Below are 26897 nucleotides of genomic sequence, written 5' to 3'. Positions count from 1 at the left end.
AAAAAAATGCAGTGACAGGAAATGATTGCAAGCAAGTTTTATATCTTGGTTTGTCAACCCTGCCTTAAATGGAAGAAATCAAATAAGTCACAATGCTTTGAAAATTATATGCAATATTTAAACTATTGAAAGGTGACACACTAAAGCAATACAGTCAGCAAAGAGTCAGCAAAAAGAAGTAAGTCTCTGCACAAGCTGAGCAGCGTGGTTTATGTCTGCATGTGAAGTGTTAGCTATCTTTGGAATCTCCCACATCCAGATCTCTGCTTTTGAGGCGCATATGAACGCACCCACACAAACTCAAACACATAGCAGTGACAGCTAGCCTACCGGAACAGATGGTCAGTCTCCCTAGCAACGGTAGAGTCTCTTAAGAGCCCAGTCTGTTAGGTATTTCATGAGGGGCCAAGAATACTTGGCAGAATACGGTGAACGTCTCTGAGGAGAACCGAGCACCGGCCCTCTGTCCACAGTTAATTCCTTGAGCACAAATATAGAAATCAAATTAAGAAAAATAGGAACTGTTCAAACTATAAAACTATACAGTCCTGCTCTCACTATAGCAAGTATGCATACTGCTGTGATTTGGTGCTATTGTTGCAATATTATCAAAGGAAATGTCAAATCACCATAAATCCTCAATCCCACATTGCCCCAATGCAATGCAACACCAAAAAAAATGAAACCCTCCATGCCTGCTTCTTTCACACACTTCACCGCCAGTTTATAATGGGAGCTTATCCCAACGGTAACAAAGCAAGTCAAGTAAGCGTGTAAAATTGTTGGTGTGTGCCTTGATCAAGACATAACACAAAGTTGAAAGAAATGTGAAAGTTTAAATAACAAGATGTGACAAGACATGCAAAGTCGTGATTTTCAAGTTGGTCACGGCAGGAAATGTGTTTTAGTTTGGGAGATAATTACTGTGCAACTAACACTGGTTACTCACAGCTGCTAATTGCTCTATAGGTATCATGACTGAGACTTGATGCTACATGCTCTGTGAGTGCGGCTTTGAACTAAACACTAATCCTACAATAACACCATGGTCACGATGGTAATATGCTTATCATTTATTACATTTAACTAAAACACATGAGGAGGTATTAGCGCATATATTTCATGAGATTATGGGAGAGTAGATGACTATGAGTGCATCCATCCATCTAATTTTTTCCTGCTTATCCAATTCATGGTCATGGGGGTTGATGGGGGGCTGGAGCCTATCCCAGCTGCCATAGGGTGAGAAGCAGGGTACACCCTGTGTGGGCTAACACAGAGAGACAGGCAAGCATTCACACTCACATTCACACCTATGGCCAATTTAGAATCACCAATTAACCTAAACTCCATTAACTTCATGTCTGTGGACTGTGGGAGGAAGTCGGAGAACCCACGCACACACGGGGAGAACAGGCTAACTCCACACAGAAAGGTCCCAACCAGACGGTGGATTCAGACCCAGGACCTAGGCAATAGTGCTAACCACTACACCGCTCACGGCAGTGCTTTCATTCTAATAACTAGATATTAGACAAATATCATCAAAGAAACTAAAACTAACAATGAAAATAATAAAAACTGACCAAGGAAACAATCAAAACTGAACTGAAAAGAGTCAAACAAACTGAAATTACAGTTGAAAATAAATGGGCAAAGCTAAAATAAACAGTTTAATGTGAAACTGTATAATAACTTTGATGCTTAGCAGATGTAACATTAATCAAATTCATCCTGACCTGTGACCATTAATACTAAACCCCCCCAATCATACTATATGTAGCAACTTATAATATTTTTGCCACATAAATAAATGAAAATGAAGCATTATGACATATGGTGGTACTAATGTAAACATTAACATCTGCACCAGAATTTATGGTAATCTCTCTAATTAACAAATGAGTAATTTTGCCTGAACCCATAGAGGCAGAGACATGGAACAGAAGCCTAAAAAAGTCATAGATGATGACGAGCCACAGACAACGTGTGGCTATCCCAGCTGTGAGCCTATTTGAGGCTATCGAATGGTTATTTTTTATGTGCTCACCTGCGCTCCTTTGCTTTTGCGCGATGAGCTGACACAGGAGTATGCAGGTGTGTTCAGATCATCAGTACTGATGTTGTCCAGCGTGTCACTTAGGCCGCTGCTCACTGAGCTGCTGTCGTCCCAGCTACAACAGGAGAGAGAGAACGGACAAAGAAGAAGACAATGGTGAGGCCACAAGAAGAATGAAGTTTTAACCATCCACGATAGCAAATCATTTCCAGTCAAACCGCTGTGCTCCTTTAGTGCATAATTTGATATCATGAGTTTTTGAGACTTCCCAGTTTAATTGTTTTCCCCACAAAATGACATTTGTAATGTAATGTAAATTTTTGTGTTTGCAAGCTCAAGCATTATTTGCTACTATCAGACATAATTAATCACCTGCAGTAATAATACATTAGTTTGTATTTGCTTTCACTGAGCTCTTACACACATATATTCAGACAGGCAAACTGAGAGTCGGCCGGCACTATAGATGTGACAGCTCACAGACACATGTACAGTCCTGACAGTCCTCACACACAACAACTGGTTTACATACCAACATATCGAGTCTCATCTGTGTGTGTTTGCCTTTGTGTGTTGGTCTGTGTGTGTTTCGATGACACACCCGTAATTAGCATGACAAATCTAACCAAATAGCTCCAAGACTTTAATTTCTGAAAAAACAAATAAAGATGTACCGAAATGAGTGCTCACACCACATCACCCTATAATATTCAAACAGACAACAATGTCAAGGGGCTTTGATATGTCACAAATGTTCATTTTGTTAAAAAAAAATGATAAAATCAGAATTAAAAACATAAAGAATGAAATTCTGGAAATGGAGAACCCAGAAAGCAGGAGAGGCGGGATAGTAGGAGAGCTGGAGATGTGCAGACATGTGCAGAAGAAGCCCAGAGAAAATGATGGTGCTGTTGAGTCAAAAGCATAAGAGCTGTTATGCTTAAAACATGCATATAACTTGACTTTTGTTCCTTTTAATTGTGTTTTTAGGCATGATAATAAAGAGAGAAACCTACTCTACTCCTGTTTCCCAAACCAAGGTGTACAAAAACACAGTGCCTGAGTGTAGGCACTAAATATTAATCGGTGGTGTATATTCACTTGACACCTGTAATGAATTTAGCGGTGAGCAGACACCTAGCAACCCAGTTGTCCACTGGTGCAATGCAAAATTGATTTGGTCTTCTGACAGATTTCAAATGAGCAACATTTATCTTCACAGCCCAAATCTGACCAGGCCCCTGACTCATAATGTCTGCAGGAAACTTTAGGTGAAACAATCTGTAATGAGATCAACATTTCTAGAAATTTAGGCTGGAAAAAAACCTGCCCCATGTAAAAAGAAATATTTCTATAAAAAAGCACAAAAGCAAACATCAAAAGTAGGGCTGGGCTATATCATACCGTTCACGGTAATACCGGTGTAATTTTGGGCAACGATAGGAAAATGAAATATCGCGATAGAATATGGGTAAAACGCGCATGCGCAGTGCCTAGGTTTACATACGCACATGGCGGCGACGCAGAATGAGAAGAGCGAACACGGATCGTTAAATGAAACGGATGAACCAGAATTGGTTTGTAAAAATGCTGCAACTTCAGTGGTGTGGAACTGGTTTGGCTTTCGTCCGTCAGATACACAACAAAGCACTATTTTTGGTAGCGCATGCTAGCGGGCCGTCGTTATTACCGTGTTGTTTGGAAAATACGGCACACTTAAAATCAATCCTTTGATATTTTTTTTTCTGAAAATCGACAGTGCCCCTTATAATCCCGTGTGCCTTATGCATGAATTCTGGTTGTGTTTACTGACCTCGAAACGATTTTATGTACACGGCGCTCGAAAATCTGTCAAATGTTTTAGTACGACTTTGCTAAGCTACGAACCCGCACCGCTTGATGGATTGCCGGAGCATTACGGCTATATTAGGCAGGAGCCTCGCGGAGTGATATGTATGATATGTACTGTGCTTCAACATAATATTACCATATTGTGTGTGTGTGTGTAACCTCTTTTTAAGTTGTGGATATTATACATGGCTATGCTGAGGATATGTCGGCCAATTTCCACTGGAAATACCTTTTGGTTAAAATGTCAGCAAGGAATTTGCACTGTAAATTTTTTATATAACTTCAATGCACATAAAAAAACAGCTGCTTGTTTAAGTGAAAATACATTAATGGGGTTTTTTGCACTAAAGTTGTGGAGTTGTAAAGTATTTTGTCTAGTGTCAATTATATCGTCAGTTATATCGTTATCGCAAATTTTAAAATTTATATCGTGATAGATATTTTTGGTCATATCGCCCTGCTCTAATCAAAAGCCAATTTCTTATTCTGTCATTCTAATTTTTTATTCTGAGATTTCATTTTCCTTCAACTCAAAGCCATTATTGGAAAAACGTCTCAGAGATGGAGGAATAAAGCACAGCAGAAGCTTGTCGCACAAAAAATAAATGCTATCCCAGCTGTCAGTCTGAGCTTTTCAGTCGTGTATCTCCAGCTTTAGAGGAGCTATTCAACAAAAAAGAAGCTGCTGTTGAGCACTGAGAGTGAGCTTCTAATATCAAACACAAGTCAAACCAAGTGTTGCACTCAGTGTGTTTCTGCACATGCCAGACTTTTACAAACAAAGCTTGATCAATGGCAGTGAAACATGCCTGGCTTGCTTTGCTTTAATCTTTTCCTCTTAAGCTGATACTGCGGCTTACCTTTCACTGGATGAGTGTCCAGGGTAACTGTACAGGTTTGTTCTGGTTTTAAGATGCATTTAAAATTTTGGTGGTGACAGGCTGCCAGGTCACCTTCATGATCTGATTTAAAGTTACCCCTTTGCTCAGCACAGCTTGTCTCACAAACTACAAAAGTGACAGGGGGAGTTACGCCGCACACTGCTGCTTCCTGTGAGACCAGCCTTCCTCAGCGTGACAGACAACAGGGGCAGATGGAGTCTAACTTAAACCTCCAAATGAACTTGGGAGCCCTCCAAAATAAAACCCCCGCCAAAAAAACATTTTTGTTAGCAGAAACACAGAAAGATGTCTTTTATGTCTAATTAAACTTAAAATTATTGATATGAAAAGCTGAACATTAAATTCTATTTTTAAGACAGGATAAGCAGAGATCAAAGACAGATGGTTTTGCACACCAAAAATCATTCAAGCTTATTTTAAAACTTCTCTGTTTACACACTGTTAGCAGTTTGGAATTTCCTCCAAACTGAGATTAACTGGACTCGATAAATCAAGTGCTGAGCAGTTACAAAATGCAAATGAGGGAATGGTGAAACAGCAGTGGGAAACTATCATCATAATAAGTAAGCAAAGGCAGATGGCAGTGAAAAAGCTCACTGACTTCAAAATAAGACTTATTTTGCACTGGTCCCCTGGTAACAACAGATTGCCCTTTCATTCTTTGGTGGCCTCTCTAATGTAAAATTAAAAATCATCTTTGTGAAGAATTTTTCTGAACGGTCGGGGAACGACTGAATGACTTTTTACATAATTAACTCTGAATCATGCTGAATTATTGCTGCATGCATAACTACAAAATGCAGATGATCAATATCTTTATCATTCACTTCTTTAACAATCCATCTTCAACCAATTTATGTTAAACAGTATAATGAGCAATGGCAGCATCTTTCTTTAGTGAGACAGTGTTGCTAATGTTGGTGCTATATTTGGAGAAAAATTGAGAATTCTTGGAATAAACAAGATGATATTTTGGGATTCTAATCACACAAAATATACTGAACAAAACAAAGGAAAATAAGTTCCAGATATCTCAGCACAAATTCAGGTAACAGCTGAGCACCGGTATTGATCAGCTCCCACATATCCTGCACAGAGCTCAGAGAAGACTCCTATTACTGGAGCTTCAGTGTTAGTTGAGCTCAGTGAACAGTAATGGATTACTGGTCTTGGTTTGTGTGATTTGGCTGGGGACTGCTGCAGAGCAGCATCCACGCTCTGTGGAACTTCCTGGGATAAAGTGTTGATAATACAAAAAGAAAACAACAATACATTCTCCTCCTCCGCTTTAGAGCCTGGCTGACTGTAAGGGGCTGAATATTTTATCAGGATGACTCCCTGAAACTGGCAGAACTCTGACTAACCAAGCTCCTCCTCTCAGACTTGCACGTCACAGCATCTCCTACTGGAGAGCGTGGTATCCTTAAAAATGGCACAGACGAACTCAGTAACCCAACAGCAGGAGGCAGGCGGGCCGGACTTCTGTGTCATAGCTTCTTAAATTAACAATAAGTTACAATGTACAGAACAGACTACTCGAGTGGAGATACTGGCTTCTCTCCCTTATTTCAAAAGCAAGGCAGTAAAATGAGAAGATGGTGTGAATCAAGTCATAGTGTGAAAACATGCGACTTCCCTCGTGATGCTGTGACGTCTCCAGCTGTAATGTCCTACATAGTGCAACTTGTTATAAGTCAGTATAGGACAGATTCAGTGGTATCGAGCTGTAAGGTAACTAGTGCTATAAAAAGGTTTGGCCCATTTTTAAGTCCCCGGGACCTGCTGGGGAAATCTCAGCATGGAAAATCTACAAAAAAGGACGTTAACAAGGCACCTGCTGACCCAAAAGGAGCTTGAGTAAAAAGTGCTCATGAGCTAAAGACAGCTACCTGCTGGACTGATGTTTTTATTTCACTGCAGATTCTATTGTAAATCTTTGATTTTCGCAAGGTGCCTCCATGCTGTGAATGCATTGAAGGGCTCCATTCAACCATGCAAACATCATCTCATGCAATATTCAATACAGCTGGTCTTGTTCCTTCCACAGCCCAGAGGAGAAATGCTATTAGCGACGTGAGCAAAGGCTAGCACTCGGGATTACACTTTATCTTGGTGATAAGCGTGATTTTGACGAGTACTTTAATAAATATTTGGAGGCGGTAGTACTGAAAAGTATTAAATTGGTATCGTACAGATGAAAGAATGAAACATTTCCTCAGAGGACCTCTTATGTAACAAATCAGGAAAGAAAAACACGTAAGTTTGTCACATTGAACACATTTAAGTGTGTTCATTTTTATGTTTTCAGCTAAAAGAAAGATTTGTCAAAAGAAAAAAACAACACTAAGACAGTCATTTAAATGACGAGGATAAACAGGAAATTGAAGTGACATGAACACAACGATTACCTCAGACGACCAAACAATAAAAAACATTCAGAGATAATAATCAAACCTGATGAGCAGCATTTTAATTTAGTCTAAAACAGTGGAGTGGATTGTCTTTGAAACAGTAAATACCTCTTAGGACAAATGTAGAGACTTAAATAATGTAAATGGAAAGCACTCATTTGCATAGAGACTAATCCAAATTAATGCCACTGAGCTCCTGCAGTAAGACTTAAAAAAAAAAACATTAAAAAATGCAAGTCATAGACTTGAAATGATTTGCAAGCAATAGGCTCATTTTCTCCTCGGATGGAGTTCTTACAGAGCCGAGCTATCAGAACAAACTGTACAATATGACGGTGCTCAAAACACACGACAGTGTTCACAGGTTCAAAACAGAGCTTAGGTATAGAGCAGTTTCCAGCTTTGCCATCAACTTACCTCCCATGGGTTGGGTGCTGTCTGTTGTTTTATCAAAGAAGAGTTCTACTTTGTTCAATACCACGCCTACACTACCAAGAGGCAAGACCCCACCTAGCAGAGAAGCTAGGAGCTGTGGCTCGACTGGGAGTCAAGAGAGAAAATGGAAACAAGAGAGAGAGAGAGAGGAGCAAAGGAGTCACTCAGTCTTCCACTTTTACCCACTGCTACTGCCAGCTCCCCCTCCTCTCTCTTCGTCTCCCCTCCCAACCAGGATGGGCCTCTGCCAGCCAAGGAGTGCCAGGAAGACATGTCGTCAGCAGGGGGTTACTAAGGGTTAATTAAATGACGATGACAATGCAGAATAGAGTCAAATCAAAGAGGAAGGTCTATTCTGGGGAGCAGAATTTGTTCTGTCTTTGGTAAAAGCCTCTGACTGGAAGTGACCTCATGAATAATGCGTGAGATGCTCAGCAACGACTGTCCACGCAGCGTTGCGTTGGGATATAATTAGACAGATTCACGACTCCCCTCTTTGATTCTTAGGCAAAGAAAAACTATAGAGCTTATTTCTTTTCACCAGTGAACTTCCATTCACGTAGTTTTGTTTTGCTGAACACTTGATTAGAAAAGCTTCCAAGACATCACCGACATAATGAGCCATGGGGTTTAACCATTTTCTTTGGATTTCCCGTTCAATGCTAACGCTAAGCATTCCATTTCGTCTTTTAATTTTAACTGAAGATTGGTCTCTGATGGCAGAAATGTACTTTATCAGGGAGAAGTAAAAGTGAACTGGATGCTGGTTGCTGTGTTGGGAAAGAGAAGTCAAGCAGCATTTACTTAAAATAAGAAATGTCCCAGAAAAAAAGCAAACAAACTTAACAATCAGACCCAGCACTGACTGTGGAATCGAATTCACCTCGACACAACTCAATTAAAGGAAGGAGCAGGGTGACCTTGGAGGGATGGGCTGGAAATATGTCTGCTGCTAAGCAGTGAGCCAGCAGGACAACAGCAGTGCCTGGCCTGACTGGTTAATGTGTCCAGACGTCCTACTGCAATGCAGTCAAAGACAACAACAAAGTCTTTAGCTGTTCAGCACCGTAGGGTTTACAGCAGGCTAATACATCCCAGCAGGGGTTTGTTCAAGTCTATGGCAAGCTGCTGGCAAATGCAAACAAATAACCCGCATAAGCCACAGTTGGTCCAACCACCAGCCTCCTCCTCCTCCACTGGCCTGAAGCTGGAAACTTCACTAAAATATGATTTAAAGCTCCATACAAACAAATACAGTACGGCATGTGACGGTAAGTCAGCAGCATTTTTGTATTTTCTGAAGAAAATGTGAGCAATAAACTACAAAAGCATACTGTTAAGAAATGTTTGGGTTTTGGACTGACACTAGACAAAACACACCAACTAAAACACATCACCTCAGTTCATTGGAAACACCCCAGACCAAATAATCAGTCAAATTACACTGATAATAATCAAGAGCATCATGGGAGACCTCCAAAGTCTGTTCCTCATCTCTTCTGTAGGATGACATTAGAGGCTTATTTAACAGCTCCGTGCATAATCTATGATGCTGGTTTGCTTAGGTACCAGGATGATAAATTTAGCCATGTGAGGATTTGATTGGATAAAATGGAGGAGTCCATCTGTGAGGAGAAAAAAGGGACATCAGACTTACTGCCAGATTCAGAGCAGGTGGTGAGGGATCTTAATCTCTACATCAACAATGGGTGAGCATCCAGTCTCTCAGATGTCTTACTCTCAGCCCTCTACTTCTGCACCATGCAGCACAGATTACATCACTATAAATTTAACATATTTCTTTAGTTTGTAAATATCACTCAACTTCCAAATAGGGAGGCATCGGAAGCTTATTCACCATCCAGCACAAGTAACAGGAACTGTTTCTTTTTTCTGTAGGCTAGCAGTCAGGTTGCTAGCACAAGGAAACACACAATGGATGAAGATATACCAAAAGTTCAATTTCATTCCAGAAATCCCATTAAAATGTGGCTGTTAATGAATTATTCTGTATGCGTGAAGCTTAGCAGCACTTTAGAAACCTGTGTATCTTTACTGTTTAAGGGTGAGGTTTTAATTATAAATTATAATGTGGATTAAAGTAATTCTTATGATTTTCAGCATATGTAACCTTTGACATTATTTGCAGGCGGGGACCCTAACATCTGAACCTATTTCTTTTTTTAAGATCCTATTCACTCAATATTTAAAAGTGCCCTGAAAAATATATGGGACCCTCAGATTTGATTTGACCCTCAGATTTGATTTGATTTGATTTTTGATTTGATTTAATTGTATTTATTATTAAACACAGAAAGTTCAGAAATCAAGGGGAGAAGCAGCTTGACTGTCAGGACTTCAGGCTTTGTCTATAAAAATAATGCTGTTAAAAATATACTATGTATGGTTTTACTGCAAATGACCAAACTGTATGTTGTGTAACCACAGTCCACCTATTTTGACTGACTGTAGGTGGAGATGCTGCGTCTGTACCAACGTTGACACCAAACCTAGTTTTGAGAATGACGCATGGATATTTCAGAAATGTTATTTTCTGAGCTGTACTGTGGGAAATGAAGGCATCAACAAAAGAGTAATGCCACCTAGTACTCATTACAATGACACTGAACTCACACAGCAAATAAAAGCAAGGAAAAAAAGGTGTGTTTTAAATGAGCCCTAGAAGCAGCAGGGCATCGGTGGGTCACACAGCCACCGTCTGCTCTGTCTGACAGGTGACTTGGCAAACCAAACCTAGCATCCTCTGCACTTCTGAAACAGAAAATCCTTTGTATTCCTGGGATTACAGCAGTAAAACTTGATAGACAGTGGCAGCACAGTGTCAGCTCTCCAAAGCCCCTCAGCTGAGGTTTGCATCTGACCAGCTCTGATCTCTGCGTTTCACCAGAATAAACAATCAGCCGCTGACACACAATCGTGTGGAGACAGACTTGACATGGTTTGCCACAATTAAGGACTAAAAACGTAACGAGTTAGTACAACAGTCACCCGGAATGATAAAGACTAAACAGTCAGCATTTTATTTAGATATTTAGATTTGTTGATTTTCTTCTCTATCAGATGGTTAAAAGCAGAATTATGTATTGAATCTGGAGTCTGATGATACCTAATTTGGGACACAAACAGTAATAGGTTTAAAGGCTTTGTAAATGCTGTTTTGCTGTAATTATACCGCAACACTCGTCATTTAACAAGATTACGATTTCATAATCCACAACAGAGTCAGGCTCCATGGCAGTAAAGTGAATTAACAATGACAGCAGCTTTGTTGATTCTTATCTTCACTAACTCATTAGGCCTGTCAGATGATGAATGGAGTCATATGCTTGGAAATATTTAACCAAATGAATTGATGAACCCGAGGCAAATGCCCCTGTGGTCCATTCTTCCTAAAATCTATCCAACATTACCTTGTAATCCACCTATTTACAACAGACCGACTGTTGAACAAATCTGGATTGGCCGAAAAGTCTAAACTCAAAAATGCAATTAAACATTTCTTAAATCGATCCTCTTAAACAACACGAGACACCCCGGAAAGGAACGAATAAATCTGATGCTGTCACTTCAAGTTCTGTTTTTTCTTTTTTAGTTTCATCACAAATCTCTTCTGAAAAACATGCAGACAATTCAGTGTTTTGAACAAATTCCCAATCCAAGTAAACTCTCAGTGGAACATGGTCCGCATCAACAGTCAAATAAGCTGCTTGCTTCTCTTTTGTAAACATGGCACTTTAACTAGAGAAACTTATTCAATTAAAAGTTTTAAAATCAGCAGAGCGTTAACACTCGAAACACATTTGGACCATTGCTGGTAATGGATGAAATTTCTTTCTTTCTAATACAGCTCTAAATCACTGTACAGGTAAAATCAATGGCTCTCCTTCCTTTTTTCTTCCTGAGTTGTATTACATCTATTCAAACATGTGGGTTACGGTACAGCTGGACACACACAAATAAGCATTTAAGGAACACCTACATGGAGTCTCTATTATTGGTGTTGAATGTCACAGGAACCTCACACTGTCATCATAAAATTAGTTATCAACACAGCCTGTGAATGCCTGGTTACCACACAGGCATTTGCATCAAGAATCCAAAAACTGTCCTCATCTGTGACATCTTCTGAGCGTACGTAACACATTGTTACAGGACATGATTCTCTCATGCCACTTCATGTCAGTGTAATGTGAGTCAGCACTGTGTCGTCACAGTTTTTCATAAGTCAAATCACTCAGACCTAAGATCACTAAAAGTCTAGAAAAACTGCATGAACAGAAAGTAAGAAAGTGCATACACCATACCCTGAGAGAAGAAAAAGTAAAGGAAATAAAGGATTCATGATTGCATGTTAACTGTCCCCTCCTAAACTGATCACATAATTTACTTATGATGGACAGACATCAATTGCAATACACACCAGAGCTCAGCATCATCTGATGCAAATCAGAACTATTTTGTCAAATTATACCATGGGAAAGGGTAATAATAGCTCATAAATCATTTTATGCTTTTTGCTTTTGCTCTTATGTCTGATGAAGAATAAGACCAAAAGGGCGGGTGACTGAATCAGCCACTCCCCCCAGCCTTAATCACTTTCAGTCCCAGGCAGGTATGGATGCTCAGATGACCCAGATGAACTGAAGCAGAACTTGACCATATGGGACGTATCATCAATGAGAGAAATAGACAGGGCAAGCCTGACCTCACTCAGTAATATCCCTTCATCCTTGTCACCCACAAGTCCACGCTGATGAGGTGGATAGTTCACCTCCGTATGGAACCAGGGGCATCTCCAGTGCGTCCCTGCTGCCACTTAACTAACCAAAAGATGAACCCCTGTGCACGCTAATTGTCTTCAATCAAGTTGAAACATTTCTATATTTAAATATCGTATTAATTAGTAATGGCAGGAACATACTTCCTTAAAGGGCCTAACTCCTCTATGAGGTATCAGCACATTTAAATTCTAATATATGACTGAACATTTATAGGATAGTGAGGGTTTAGCAGGAGTATATTTAATCAGGCCTATCTTTATGCTATGGTGTTTTCACATTAATTGTAGTTATAGCCAGGAGTTGAAACTGATTTAGCATTTTCAGTTGAGGAGTAACCAAATTTGATAAGCAGTTTCACAAGTAAGAGTTAACTTCCATGTGCTGCAGCATGGAGTTGTCAGTGATGGCATGGAGATGCTTGGTGATCTTTCACATGAACATCATGCACATTTTCTGCACCCATACAACAGAATACATGAAAGACATTGAGGTCAATCCATCAAACGATGTCCACGTGGATATAAAACAGGAAACGTGATATTCAAATAAATTCTGAAACCTTTTCACTGGATAAAATTGGAATGATGTTCTATGTTTGATCAGTTTAATCGGTTTTCATGATCTCTGGAATTAAGAATTTACTAACGGTTTGCTAAATTAATTCAGGTATAAATGTATTTGGTTAATTAGTGACCAGGCTTAATGTCTATTTGGTACAATTCTCATCAGTAATTGGAAAAGAGAGCTTTTCATCTAGTGTATATCTGGCATTTTGAACAGGTCTATTCTAAATATTATTTTGATTTAACTTCTGATTTTTACCTATTAGAATTGTAGTTTAAACATGTTCTTTTTTGTTTAAGTCTCAGTGAAATGAAAATACATTTTTTAAAGTGTTCATACTTCCTGGATGCTGGATACTTTCTTCTTTTATCTCGTGCTATAGGCTATGCTATATACAGTAGCATAGGCCTATTCAGACCTAGTTTTATCCTTGAGATCTTTCTCCTTCTGCTGGTCTAACAGCACAGGTATACAAGGAGGCTAACAGTTAGTCTTCTCCAGCATCATCGCACTAGTTCAACAACCAAATCTGCAGGAAATTAATATCCTTTTTTATCCATGTTTAAACTGAAATATCATTATGAAACATTATGCCTTTGGACCACTTTTCTAAGGGTAATCAATCATCATACTATAAAGATTTTATGTATGTGTGTTCCTTATTTCCCCCTAGATGAGAAGACCGATCTTGATCAAAGTTTGCATAAGGAAAATTCAATATCTAAATCACATATCACACATATTTTACACAAATTCCACAGTCACATATATTTGTACATTTGACAGATCAGCTGAGTATACATTGGAAGATCAAATACACATATTTGACTGTGAGGAAAAGTGGAACCCAGAAACAGTTTTGAGGTGCAGTTAGGAGGTGAGGGGTCAGTTCAGGGTAAGACTTATGGGATGTGTGTGGGTAAGCAATAGTGTGTGTGTATATAAAGAAAGACATGTGTACATGTGTGCTGGTGTATATGTGTTGGGAACATAGATAAGACCAGGATTCAATGGTACTCCTAAAGTCAGAAATGCCATGTCCATCTTGCATTTAGCAGCATGTGCTTCCTGAAGTTCCACACAGAAAAGTTATTATTGCCATACACACACACAGATACACACACACACACATGCACACACAACACACTTATATCAGTGCCAAAGAATAGGAAACAGGAGGAAAACGGAGCGTCCAAAAACAGGGAAACTTTCCCTCGAGCATCTTTGAATGAAGAGATGGCTAATTAGAGTCTGGTTGTGTGGGCCACAATTTGCCCATTTTTGAGAGGAAATATATCTGTATGCAAGCATCTGCACAAGTGAGGGCACATTTGCATGAACATACACACAGTTGGGTACTCAAATCAGTGATAAAGCATGTCCCAATTATCACAATTTGTTAAGTTTAGCCGGTGTGCACTGAGGTGGAAATACTGAAAAGGACAAATGTCTGAAAAACTGACAGTTGCCAGAAGACTTTAGAAAGCTTAGATAGCAGAAGCTTTGAGACGCTCCAGTTTCAGGTGCAATACAAATATATTCTTCCTAAGCGGTGCCCCTGGAAGAGATCAATGAGAGAGACTTATATAATGACTGCGTTTGTCATTGGTAGTAAAAAAACCTTCTCCTCTAAATCTCTTCACTGCTTACGACAGCAAAGACAAGTAGAGCGGCTTCTCTGCGACTGTCACTGCTACGCGGAGTGACAGGCCGAATCCTGCTGCTCAGCAGCACACACGGCATATGGAGAAGTCTGTACATGCACACAAACACACATACACCCACACCTAAATACACTTAAATGTAGTACACCAACAAGCTTTCTTTTGTGAAGCATGGACAACACAACCACAGCACACTTTCAACACATATAAACTTGTCTCCAAGCCCCCGAAGCTTTAGACAACCAAAAAACGCAGAGCCAGCTGCCACAGTCCAGCTGCGAGAAAGAGATGGCAACACACTCGAGCCACCGGGATGCTAAAAGAGAAGCCCTGTTACTTATTCATGTCTCTACTGAGAGCGGGGAGCCTGCTGGTGTCAAAACACTCTCTTTGGGCGTCTTTTCTTGACAGCAGAGCCATGAGCATGTGCTCATCTATGTTGTATAACAAGAAGGTATTTTTAGGCAGGTGCTTTTAGCCAAGGCTAAACTCAGCATTGTTTTGAAGCAGACTGATCAGAAGAGGGATCTGAGCTTTTGTCATTCAGCTGTTTTCGAGCAGATGGTTGGCTCCAGGGTACTCGGTTCTAGCACAGATGAAATCACTGGAATACTACTTTGCGAATGGATGCCTCTGACAGCCAGTCAAGTTGCAGTTTACGCCTTTTGTCCAAATTTGTCTGACTGTAAAATGTTATTAATTGTCATTAATTAATTCCACAGTGACCTTGACCTTTGACTAAAAAAATCTTCACCTACAGTCCCAATGAATTCTTGTGCTAATCTCAAAGAAATTCTATTAAAGTATTCAGATTATTAGTTTAGTGGGATTGGAATCCACATGCGGAAAACCTGAAATATCTCCAACCACAATGTCACCTGCAGGAAACCATAAAGTTACTATCAAAAGCAGCTGTACGTGTGACGCTTATTGACTTTGTTCTATGACAATTAGGCTCTGTCCTAATACTGAGGATGAAAGCACTCAAAAATAAAACTCCTCTTCTAATCTTTTGTCTTTTTGTAAGACATAGACACACTGGCACAGCTCATTTAAAAAGAAATGGAGATGCGCACATACAGTATCTCATGTCATGACCACTACAGTAAACATTAAGTCCACGTGGTCCTAGTCCCAGATGGTTTCAGTCACCTGCCAGCCATGATGAGTCATTTAGATACATATCCTGAGGGGCTGTGTTGGTTTGGGATAAAAATGCCATGGATGGCAGCCAGGGGAGCCGTTATGGACTGTAAAAAGCACGAAACATAACGAGCCTCGTGGGAACTCAGTTTACGTACACAGACCAACTTCCACTTTCTGCCTCTGAGGAACCCTGTCTACTGCTGCCAGCAGAACTGCGGAGAGAGTAATGTGCATTTTTGTATCCGTGCTCATGCTTGAGGTGGTGTAAAAGACATGAGTGTAAGTGTGTGTCCTTGTGTGTGCAGTTTTCCAATTATTACTTATGACAGAAAGGAAATCCAAAGGAGAAGGACGAGGGGGGGAATTTTAATGGCCACAAATTATTTACCTTGCTGATAAAAAAAACCAACGAACAATAAATGCACAGTTATCTCTTGTGAACAAATAATTTGTTCCAAAGTAAACTTACACTATCAAACTATCAGCCAGAGACGGATTAAATCCCAGACTCTAATCTAAGAATTTCTCAAAGTCAAAACCCAATCTCCTCCATAATTGGGATGCTGTGTTAAATGAAAACAGAGTGTAATAGTTTGGAAAATATATTAAATTGAAAATATAATCTGATTAACACTTTGATAATAAATGCAGAAGAAATATTAACAGTCATTCAATGCACTAATTATCACCTAAAATTATGACCAAGCCAAGTAATTTAAGCCAAGTATGTTCACCTGGACAAAAGAGCAGTTGGACGGACATTTGAGACAGAAAGGTATCATACACTAGCTGCCAGTTACAGGGCAGGCAGAATTTCATGGATACAGTATGTTCACCTCCTAAGCAGTTATAATCAAGATAGCTGGACATGAAACGTGCGAGATCAAATACTTTCTTGCATTTGTCATTCCTAGAAAGCCAGCTTACACATCTGAGGTAAAAAGTTGTTTAAAGTCAGTGAACAAATTATTTAAACTTGGGCCTCATCCTCTACTCATTTCACTTCAAGCCAAGGGGCTTTATGGAAAAGCACGCTGTACCACAGAGGTAAAGCCAGGCTGAAATGTAGAGCTGAGTGAGAAATGGATTTGCCCCCTGAGTTTCGTGTCCGTGGGAAGTGACAGCCTAGCTACTGACAATAACACGTGAGAGGCATGCATTTTGTGCATTTCTGTGTATATGCTTGCCTGCATGTACTTGATTTCATAAAGGAAAAGGAAGGAAGGAATGAAGTAAACAGGGTTCCAGAGTTCAAATTCTTTTCCTTCTGGGAGTCTGTAGCCTGCGGGCATCAATATTTCCTCATTGCCCCTGAGGCCCAAAATGCTACTGCTGACTTTAGTTCAAAAGAGCAGAGCATTTTTGGATTTAAGTCAAGGAAAGGTGAGAGACAGTTTAGGCAAAAATATTTAAATACAGAGATAAAATGCAGGGTGAAGCTGAGCCTTGGCAGTTTGCTTGGTTCATTTTTATTCTTATCCTAAGACATCTTTTTGCCTCAGTGTCAAATCTGATAGGTCAATCGGTTTGAGACTGATGGGGCAGGTTAATCTCCTATTCTGAACCTCTGGTCAGGACTAGTATGTTTTGCCGCTTGGCCAATCACAGACCAAACTCACCTCGGGCTGACTGGCTTGACTGACTGGCTTGTAACAAACAAGCTTGTGAGGCTGAGCACATAACCAAGAAATGGAAAAACTGCCTGGGTTGCAAAACAACTGAATCATATACAGAAAACACACATATTACAAGCAAAATATCACCCGTGTTTCTGCAAGTCATGCGTCATATTGTGTAAATCTGCCTAGTGTAACCATGCACATGTAGCATTAACAGAATCATAATCTTTAAAATCACAGGACTACTAAACGCTGCCACTCATTAAAATCTTGACAGAAGCTGAAGCTGTGACACTGGGAAATGTCACTGCATCAGTCAATTCCCAGCAGTCTCTCTGATGGCTTGTCATCACAATCTTAGCCTGACAGCTTTAAATCGATCGCCAACCCTCCTTCGCCCCTTTAAATCTCTGATGGTGTTACAGCAGACTTGTATAACCTTTGAAGGACATATTTCTTACTTCCTTCTTACCCTTTGTTTTTATGCCAGGCACATCTAAAAACCAGGAATGACATTTTGCCACAACGTTTCAAAGAGCCGGAAAGTAAATAAATGGCAGACAGAAATGAGGCAGGTCGAATCTTCTTGCATTCCACGCATGCGCAGGACTGGAACGTAAGCGTTTTCGGCCGTTTCAATGTGGACGCACAACTCTGTGAAAACGACTGAAAACGATAGTGTGGACACGGAGCGTTTTCAGACGTAAACAACGTTTTCAAATCTATCCAGGCTAGTGTGGACGTAGCCTTAGTCACTTGCCCATTCTCTGGACTTTGTATCCTATTAGGTTTGTATCCTAAAAAGCCTATATATTCCATTAGCTTTAATATCTTTGTACTGATATCTAATATCTTTAATTGTTTTGGGTAATATACCCAGATATTCATGCTTTTTAGCTCCATAATGCTCATTGTGCTGAATGCTTTAACCGACAGATACAATCAGGTATAATATGATATGGCTGCAGTTGCTATGGTGCCAACCTTTCTGCCATTCTGACCACAGCACATTGCTTTTTTTCACACGCACATGCATCACTGGCTGCAAAGCACAGTCCAGTGGGTTTGTCTTAGCAAACACCCACCTGGCTATGGTTGAAAATGAATGACAACGAAGCTATCAAATTCACAGCCAGATGCTCGGGAGAGGAAAACATCAGCTAAAAGCCAACAATCAAAAGTGGAATGTGAAAAGCTGTGTTCAAATTTGAATATTAACAACGTGCTTGCATGAATCTCAAAAAGTGTGAAACCGGAGCTACTCCCGGGTGTGAACCACAAATGAATCAAACAGGCACCAGAAAAACAGGCAGCTATGACAGTCTCCATCCTCACCTGTCAATGTCACCCTGCATCTCTTTGCTTCCTCTTTGGGATACGTCTCGAGAAGAAGCTGCATCTGAGGCTCGGCCGGTGTTCCGTGCATACAGATGAAGGCTGCCATCTGTAAGGTATCTGTGAGGGGAGAACAAATTACAGGTATAAACGTTTAACTTCAGTTTGCTTTAGAAAGTTATTCTTTTTTAACTCGTGGCTCTTACACTTTAAGGTCCTTGTTTAAGTGAAGAAGAAGCAAATTATGTCAACTAAACATAAAGGAAGATGCTACCTTGGCTAATCTAAATAATGAACATGAAGACTGTGTGTGGATTTTGCAAAGTCGGTATAGAGAAGCGAGTTTGTGTCTCTGTGTACCTGACAGTGAACGAGCGGTAAGATTTGAGGCAACTTCCAGATAGCTATCAGACACGGCTGGTAGAACACGGGGGCCATTAGCGCTGAGTTAATTAAGCTAATAATTCAGCTAATCACCTTTCCCTCCCAACATGTTGTTACATTTTCTGCTCTGTTCTTCTTCTTTAATCTTGCAGATACCTTGCTACATCACACCTCATCCTTACCATTCCCTCACAGTTTTCTCTTTACAGCATATCTTCTATTGGGAGTGTGTGCTCACATGATTGTGTGGGTAAAATGTGAAAAGCCTTTTCTCCTACGTGCTTAAGTCATTTATTGCTATTGAGCGAATGAAGGTCAGAAGCCTGCTGCTGTAATGACTTGCAGAAGACACAAACTCATCCATTCTCACTCAGGTAATCTGTCAGTGTCGTGAGTCCTCTCAAGGTTCACATAAATGTATTACTTGAAACATCCTGTGTGTGGTTTTACTATGAAAAAGTATACATAGCCTTGCTGTATGACAGTAAGCTATTTGTATTAATGTGCAGAGAAAGGCAGGTAAGGCCTTGGTGACTGTATGAATACAAACTAAGCATGAATTTCTGCACACTGAAATGGAAATCTGTCACATGTTAGCAAACAAATGACCTTTAAAGTGGACTTTTACTGAGTATAAATGATGTGGTGGTGATATTGTGCACTTAAGATATTTCTTCTTTATACAGCAAAGCATAGTTATGTATTTAATTTACATGGATTACATGGTGGTGCAACATGTTTAAAATCTACGAGCTCTGTGTTCAGTGCATAAAAAGGCTGAGAGCTACATTATTCAGAGGGAGGAATAAATGTAGGAGGCACAACTAAACAGAATGCTGTTTCACACCACAGCGTGGCACAGAGGGATCAGCTAAAACCAATTCAACTTATTTTGACTATAAACATCAAAAATTCATTCAGTTACTGAAATCACAAATAGCCCTAAGATAAATATTCAAAACACTGTCCTGCACTGGTCGACATTTTTTGGGGGAGGGTTACTCGTGTCTTAAAGACTGAAAATGAGAAAAAAATAGCCACAGGCTTACTACTTAAATGTACACAAACCTGGAGGGGTCTGAGTGCCCACTATAGCGCCCTGTGGTGGTGCCTGCGCCTGTTGTGCTCGCCCTGGGCGCAGCGTAGCCACTGGGCATCGAGGGGGCGTCACCTGCCTGGAGACGTGGGGTTTGTGATTGGCCCAGACGCCAGGACATGGGGGAGGAGCGTGCAGCGAGGGCAGGTATACTCCGCCCATTCACCTCAGTGGTTACTGTCGTGTCAAAGGTTGTTTCTAATGTACTGTGGAGAAAGAGGGGTAGAGACATAGAATAAAATAATTTATATTTCCTCACAATATACATTAAAAATGTTTTCCCCATCAGAATGATGTTTTTGAAAATCCTAAAAGAGTTTTGAAGATTGCTAGGTGTATAGAGGGTCTTGGCAAAAATCACAAGTCTAAGACGCTGAAGTAATACCAAGTACACGCCTGTGCAAAGGGCAAATCAATCAGGTGAAAAGATCAGTCATATTTTCAGTAGACAGCCTTCTACAGTTGAGTTCCACTCCCTTCATCTCACATGTCCTTTTTCTAACACTGTGCTTGTTTGTGCGTGTGTGTGCGTGCGTGCATGAGTGTGTGTGTGTGTACACATGCATTTAAAAGTGTGTGACCTTCATAAAGTGCTGTTTCTTCCAGCGTTTTAACTTGAAGGGGGAGGAGAGAAGAAAGACTCCCATGAGAACTTATGTCAGAGCATCACGGTACATCACACAAAGATGGAAATGGAGGGAAGGAGACAGCTCTGCTTCCGCTCAACTATCAAGTGGATTTGATAGAAAATAACATTTGGATTAGGTGCCCTAACAAGGCTAAAGAAGGGAAATGAACCTCTTCAAAACACATCTGCTAATGTCACAACAATAAGCACCTGCCAGTGCATCTAGTCATTGGCAGGTTTGACTATTTTGAAGACAATCTGAATAATTTGGAACGCTTGCTGTAATATTCCCAACCCATCTCATGAAACCTGTATTAAATCTCATTGTTTTAATCACTAATGACAGAAAATGCCAAAAAATGTTTGATAAAGAGTACTATAAGAGTACAAGAGAAAAAGACAATGATGTAATGATGGACAGAGACCAAAAAGCACTGACTCACTACTATGACCATCCTCCACTAACTGAGGAACTGCTGCTTTTCCCCTCCAAGTCTTTACCAGGATCTGCATGTAAGAACTGTCACATTTGAAAGATCAGGATGATTTATTGCATGGAATGAAAGCAAAATCCAGCCTGAAACTTTAATTATTTATGTGAAGTAACAGGATAATAGAAGTAAGGCAAATGAGTCAAAGTGACTGGACACCAAGCCCCGCAACTCCACAAACTACAGCATATGTGCACTCTCAGTGAGAAAAGTGGGAACTCACTTGAGCTCTCTCTACTGGGGAAAAGAGTGCACTGCAGTCAAATAATGAGAGAACGGACAGACCTAACATAAAACCAGGCATCTCTGACAATCTGTTACTTTAAGGATAAGCTGGTAATGTGCATTCCAATCACAAACATCCTTCTGTGGGCAGAATACTAGCATGAAATTGAAATGATGCACATAACACAAGTGGTAGCAGGCGCTACAAATCATCTGTTTTTCAGGACAGGATATAATGATTTTATGATCAGATACCAAACAAAAACATTATTTGCATATTTATAATATAATAAAATTTTGCATAATTTCTTGCATATTGGCTTACTGACTGTAGCACATCACGCAAGTGAAATGCAGGATAGTAGTGGGAGTAGTAGGAGAGGCCTTTGCCTCTGCACACTGGTCTCATTAGGTGACAAAAGCAGTGACACTTTAAAACAGCGTCTCACACATAACAGTGTTAGAGATGTGAGAACAGTGTGTGTGTGTGTGCTTAGCGAGAGGACAGAACGCTGCACCCCTGAGATGCCAAGTGCCAACATAAGAAGGACAGCAATGCCACCCATATTCACTACACATCTTTATCAACACCTCCTGAGATCCACACACATGCTCACATGGCCAGTGACGTAGGTGATTCAATGTTATAGTGTCTAGCTAAAAGAGAAAGAATGCTTATCTTATCCATCACACCCAAATATGGAAATCCAAAATCAATTTGCCACAGTATAGAAATCAAAATCATTTAACCAGTCATACACAATGTGGCCCACTTAATCAGCTTATCTTTATCTCCAGGCAGCAGAGAGAGAAAATGAGGAAGGCAGATAAACCGAGAGTGACTCTGCATGTAGGTGTTCAAATAAATAGGCATGAAAACCAAGAATATGCCTGAGCAGCAAGTACAGGAAAAGTGCTAACATACCTTACACATCCAACCCACCACATATGTATACTCATGTCAAAACACACACACACAGCAATAAAAAATATTCAATATTAAGACCACATTTCCCACAAACCCTTTCCATTATCTATAGAACAGGACTACAGCCCCCAAAAATTGATCTGAGACTATTTTTACGCTTGTCCAAGGGCTTGGCATGGAAATAATGCATGCTGACAGCAGGGCACTGCTTACTGCTGAGCAATGCTTAATATAAATATGCTGGACCTTGTTCTTGCAGCTGCTAATGAGCTCTGTGTTAATATCCAGTTCATGGGAGCTTGTCGTTAGCAGCACTTCAGAGACACTGCACATGTCATGGTGTGTTTTTCAGATTCACAACTCTGCACTCTTGCTGTTCAAGTCACAATCATCCTTCTGAGGCAGACAGATGGTATCAAAATTTGATAATGTATACAAAATGTATAAAATGTCATATGCTTCGTTGTGGATCTGATTGCAGATTATAAATCATAATATTGTATTGCTTGCTATTAACTGTTATTTTAGACGACTATATAAGTTACTGTCTTTTATGAAATTGAGGAATAATTTTACTTAAAGAATTTTTTTAAACTTTCAACTTACTTCAACATTACCTTTCAAACTACTGAAGAAGTGAATTTTTAGTAGGGCACATAGAAACCTAGGGATATTTGGCATGAAAAAAAATCATCTGCAAATTTTTGTTTTTTCTATTTTTCTATTTTTTGTCATTATTGGAAAATTGCAGTTATTGAAACTGTTTTCTGCTTTCACAATAATCAGGTTAACAGCGATAGCAGCGCATTTGGTGGATTACACAGTTGCTACTCTCCAACTTTTGAGGGGAGAAAATACATGTGTGACAACTAAGATTTTTGCATGTTTTGTTGAGTATTTTGTGAGTTTAGAACTTTTGCAGTAAGGCTGCTGACATTAAAAATGCTATTGACGCATACATTGTACACATATTATAACACATAATATCCTCACTTCTTAATTCCTATATGTCAACTCAGAATCTCCTTCATTCCAAAGCAATGAATAATTTAAGACGTCCTATATTCACTGTTTTCCAAATGTAAACACAGAATAAACAAGCCGGTCTCAGGAAGCTATTATGTTCAAAATGTCGTCTGGCGGTTGCTAAATCCCTTTGGGACCAAACGGCAATCCCTCAGGTGCCAGCAGACTGGTTGACATAAAAAAGGGGCGATATCCCTCGACTGTTTGCTGTGCTAGGTTTGTCCTTGAAGATTATAGCTTTTCCTCACATGTGGAGTTTTTTTGCATAGAAAAAAGTGGCTGTAAATGAAATGTGGGGCTGTATGTGAGGGCCCCATCGCATCTGGATATCTAAACAATGGTGTGAATGCCACTCAAGCTGTGCGATGGCGAAAAGCAAGGTCAGTTCAATGAGAGAAGGAGACTGTTTCAGAGTCTGTGTAACCGTAGCTTAACCACATGAATCTCTGTCAAGCGGGTCAATCCTTTCTGTAACATTAGCCCTCACTATCTTCCAGACAAGGGCGTAGTTTCAGTCTGTTCTGACATAATATCAAAGCTATTTAAAGAAAAGATAAATGTATGTGTATGAGTGTGCAATCACATAACACTGAGCTTATTGGAGAAAAAAGCATTTGCAAACTTGCTTCTAAAGTTACGATCCGTTTCTGTCACGGTCCTGGGTCGGGTCGACCCAGCATTTTGAGTTTCTTATGTTTTGGTTTATTTTTGCATTATGGATTGGTTATTCTCTGGTGATACTGTTTTGATTACAATTATATTCTGATTCTTTAGTTATCTGATGATGATGTTGATGACGATGATGATTATGTCTGGTTTAGGTTTTGTTATCTTGCCCTTATGTTTGGTTTAGGTTGCCTGTGCTTAGTCTTCTCTGCCCGTATGTCCCTCTGTTTGTCCATGACGTCATTATGCCTGTTTACGAGTCTGTCTCTGTCTGGCGTGTGCTTCCTGTCTTATTTTGTAGGTCTGTGTCCTTTGTCAGTGCGTTCAGCTTTGTGCTCTCCCTGTCTCGTCAGTGTAATCAACGTCAGCCGTGTCTCCCAGCTGTTTCCTCTTTGCTCCGTTCACCTCTTGTATTTAGTGTCTGTGTCTTCCCCTACTCGGTGTCGCATTGTTAACGTCTGTTCACCCTCACTTGCTGCGTTTTTAGGATTTCCAGTCCTCCTGCATCTCTGTTTAGAGTTTTGTTTGCTTTTGTGAGTTTTATTTTATCTTGATGTTCTGCTCCAGCAATAAAGCTGCATTTTCTGTCTAAACCTCGTGTCCTGAGAATCCTGCATTTTGGGTCCACCACTCCTGCCTGCCTGCCACACAGCCGACCATGACAGTTTCAAAAGATGGCGTTTATTAGTAATGGCATCATCATCCCCCCATTTCAATCAAAACTGCACATAAGGTGCTTTTAACTTCAAGTAACCATTTCATACATTTTAATTTGGAGTATTTTTCTTTCCTGTTGATAAGGGTACAAATACCAGAAAATCTTTTAAAATAGGAATGTAATGAGTCAAATGCCATAATTATCAAAATCATCAAGCTATAACTAGCTCCTAGGTCTTGTTAGATCTGATCCTGCTTAGATAATGAAAACACGATTCCTATCTTGAAAGTCACACTTAAATTTTGCAAATTTGCTTGAGCACAGAGCATGAAAAATTCCTGTAAGATGCTTTACTGCAAAAGCGTCTCAAAAGGAAGACCTTTTGGTCCTTGTTCATTCATTTAGTGGTGCATAGGCAAATTATTTATTCTATCTTTGGCAAATATAGTCTCACTTGTTTTTCTAGGCACTCTTGAAAAAGTAAATTAAGTATGTTTCAGCAGCTAAAACTAACTTCTTAATCTTGCAGTCTGCTCGGCTGGGGTATAAACAGATGTAAGTGCTTCCTATATAGGAAGCAAAGAGAAGGACAGAGTAATGAATATGACAGCCATGTCTGCTCGAGCGTAACAGTGATTAATTAACTGAGGTACAAAGCTTCTTGGTGATTAGCACCATTTCTTATCCAGGAGAGAGATTAGGGTGGCCTGGCTGGGCTTTTGTTGTGGACAGAATTGGTATTCAAACTCAAAGGCTCTCTTTACATTCAAACATTCACAAGCTGACTTCCCATTTTACACTCGGTCTAATGACTGAAAGCTGAGCGGTGATCCATACTGCTGCCACCGGTACCTACTGTTTTACACTGTTTCACTGCTTTAACTCACATACACATATACACCATACACAATGCTAATGTGGTGGTATGATGATGCATTTTTCAAATACTTCACGCTGACTGGCCTTGTGCGTCTGATGCATGAAAATGAGACTTGCCTCCTTTGACCAATCAGACACCTCACACCCCAAACCTGTGGGTCCCATTGGATTAAATGTGGTGGTAAGACAATGCCGCTGTATTGATTGTGCCTGGCTGAGACTCCTCTGAGGAATAAAGGAGTAGAAAACAAACACAAAAGCATGCACACACACACAGACTGCCATCTGTCATGGCTGTCGACAGCCCGGCCACCATCTTCCTCTGTAAATGGGGCAAAACACACAAAATAATAGACTGAGGGTGAAGGAGAGAGGCGAGGAGGGAACATTTCGCCCAGGGAGCTGATATAAACCAATAGATCATTTTGCCTTTGCCGCAATCTTTTCACTAGATTCTCTACGGTGCCTACGGCTCCCAGGTAGGACAGCTTTTTAAGGTGTTGGTTGTCCATCAACTCCTGAATGCCATTACATGTGTGCCAGCTGGTGAGGAAGGTGGCGTCTGCTTTTAATTAAATCCAGGATAGGTGGAGGAGAAGATGGCATGCTTACAGAGTGAGTATCATTAATAGTTGGGGACATATCTCCCTGATAAATTGTACAGAGTGAGTCAGTCCAATCAGATCTGTTTATTTGCTAAGGACGAGTGATGTACAAACTCACTTGGGTAATCTCAAGATTCAAGATTCAAGAGCTTTATTGTCAATACAGTAGTATACACAATATACAGTGTACCGAAATGCCCCCCATGGTGCATTTATAAATATATAAAGGATATATCTCCAAGAGATATAAAACTAGGAATTACATATAAATAACATGCTATGTTTTGGTAAAATTAAGGGATAAAAAGGTACTAATTACTAACTATACAATTCTATACAATACTATAATTGTAACTATACAATATTAACTGTATGATAAAGACAGACAGGACAGAGACAATACAAAGTGGAATGTGCAGTAGGTATTGAATAGAGATAGATCCAATCCGATATTACGTATCGGTATCGGTCCGATACTGACGTAAATAAAGGGAAATAAAAAATGTAATCCGATCCATTAAAT

At 40.0% G+C, this 26897-nt stretch overlaps 1 protein-coding gene across 1 annotated transcript in view; it reads right to left on the bottom strand.

Annotated features, from left to right (window-relative positions):
• nav3 (neuron navigator 3) overlaps positions 1 to 26897 on the bottom strand; it is a 182074-nt gene that overhangs the window by 31973 nt on the left and 123204 nt on the right. Inside the window, exons 11-13 of the mRNA XM_085376519.1 lie at positions 20241 to 20474; positions 18789 to 18908; positions 2051 to 2174 (exon numbers count right to left, since the gene is read on the bottom strand). Coding sequence (XP_085232645.1) covers positions 2051 to 2174; positions 18789 to 18908; positions 20241 to 20474 — 478 coding nt within the window. The remainder of the gene's footprint in view (positions 1 to 2050; positions 2175 to 18788; positions 18909 to 20240; positions 20475 to 26897) is intronic.

Source organism: Diplotaxodon limnothrissa, linkage group LG17 (genome assembly GCF_057381915.1).
Source record: "Diplotaxodon limnothrissa isolate DT_005_m linkage group LG17, D_limnothrissa_male_GT1.1, whole genome shotgun sequence".
In the NCBI taxonomy this organism is placed as follows: Eukaryota; Metazoa; Chordata; class Actinopteri; order Cichliformes; family Cichlidae; genus Diplotaxodon; species Diplotaxodon limnothrissa.
Note: the sequence above shows the minus strand (reverse complement) of the source record. Positions and strands in the feature narration are given on the sequence as shown.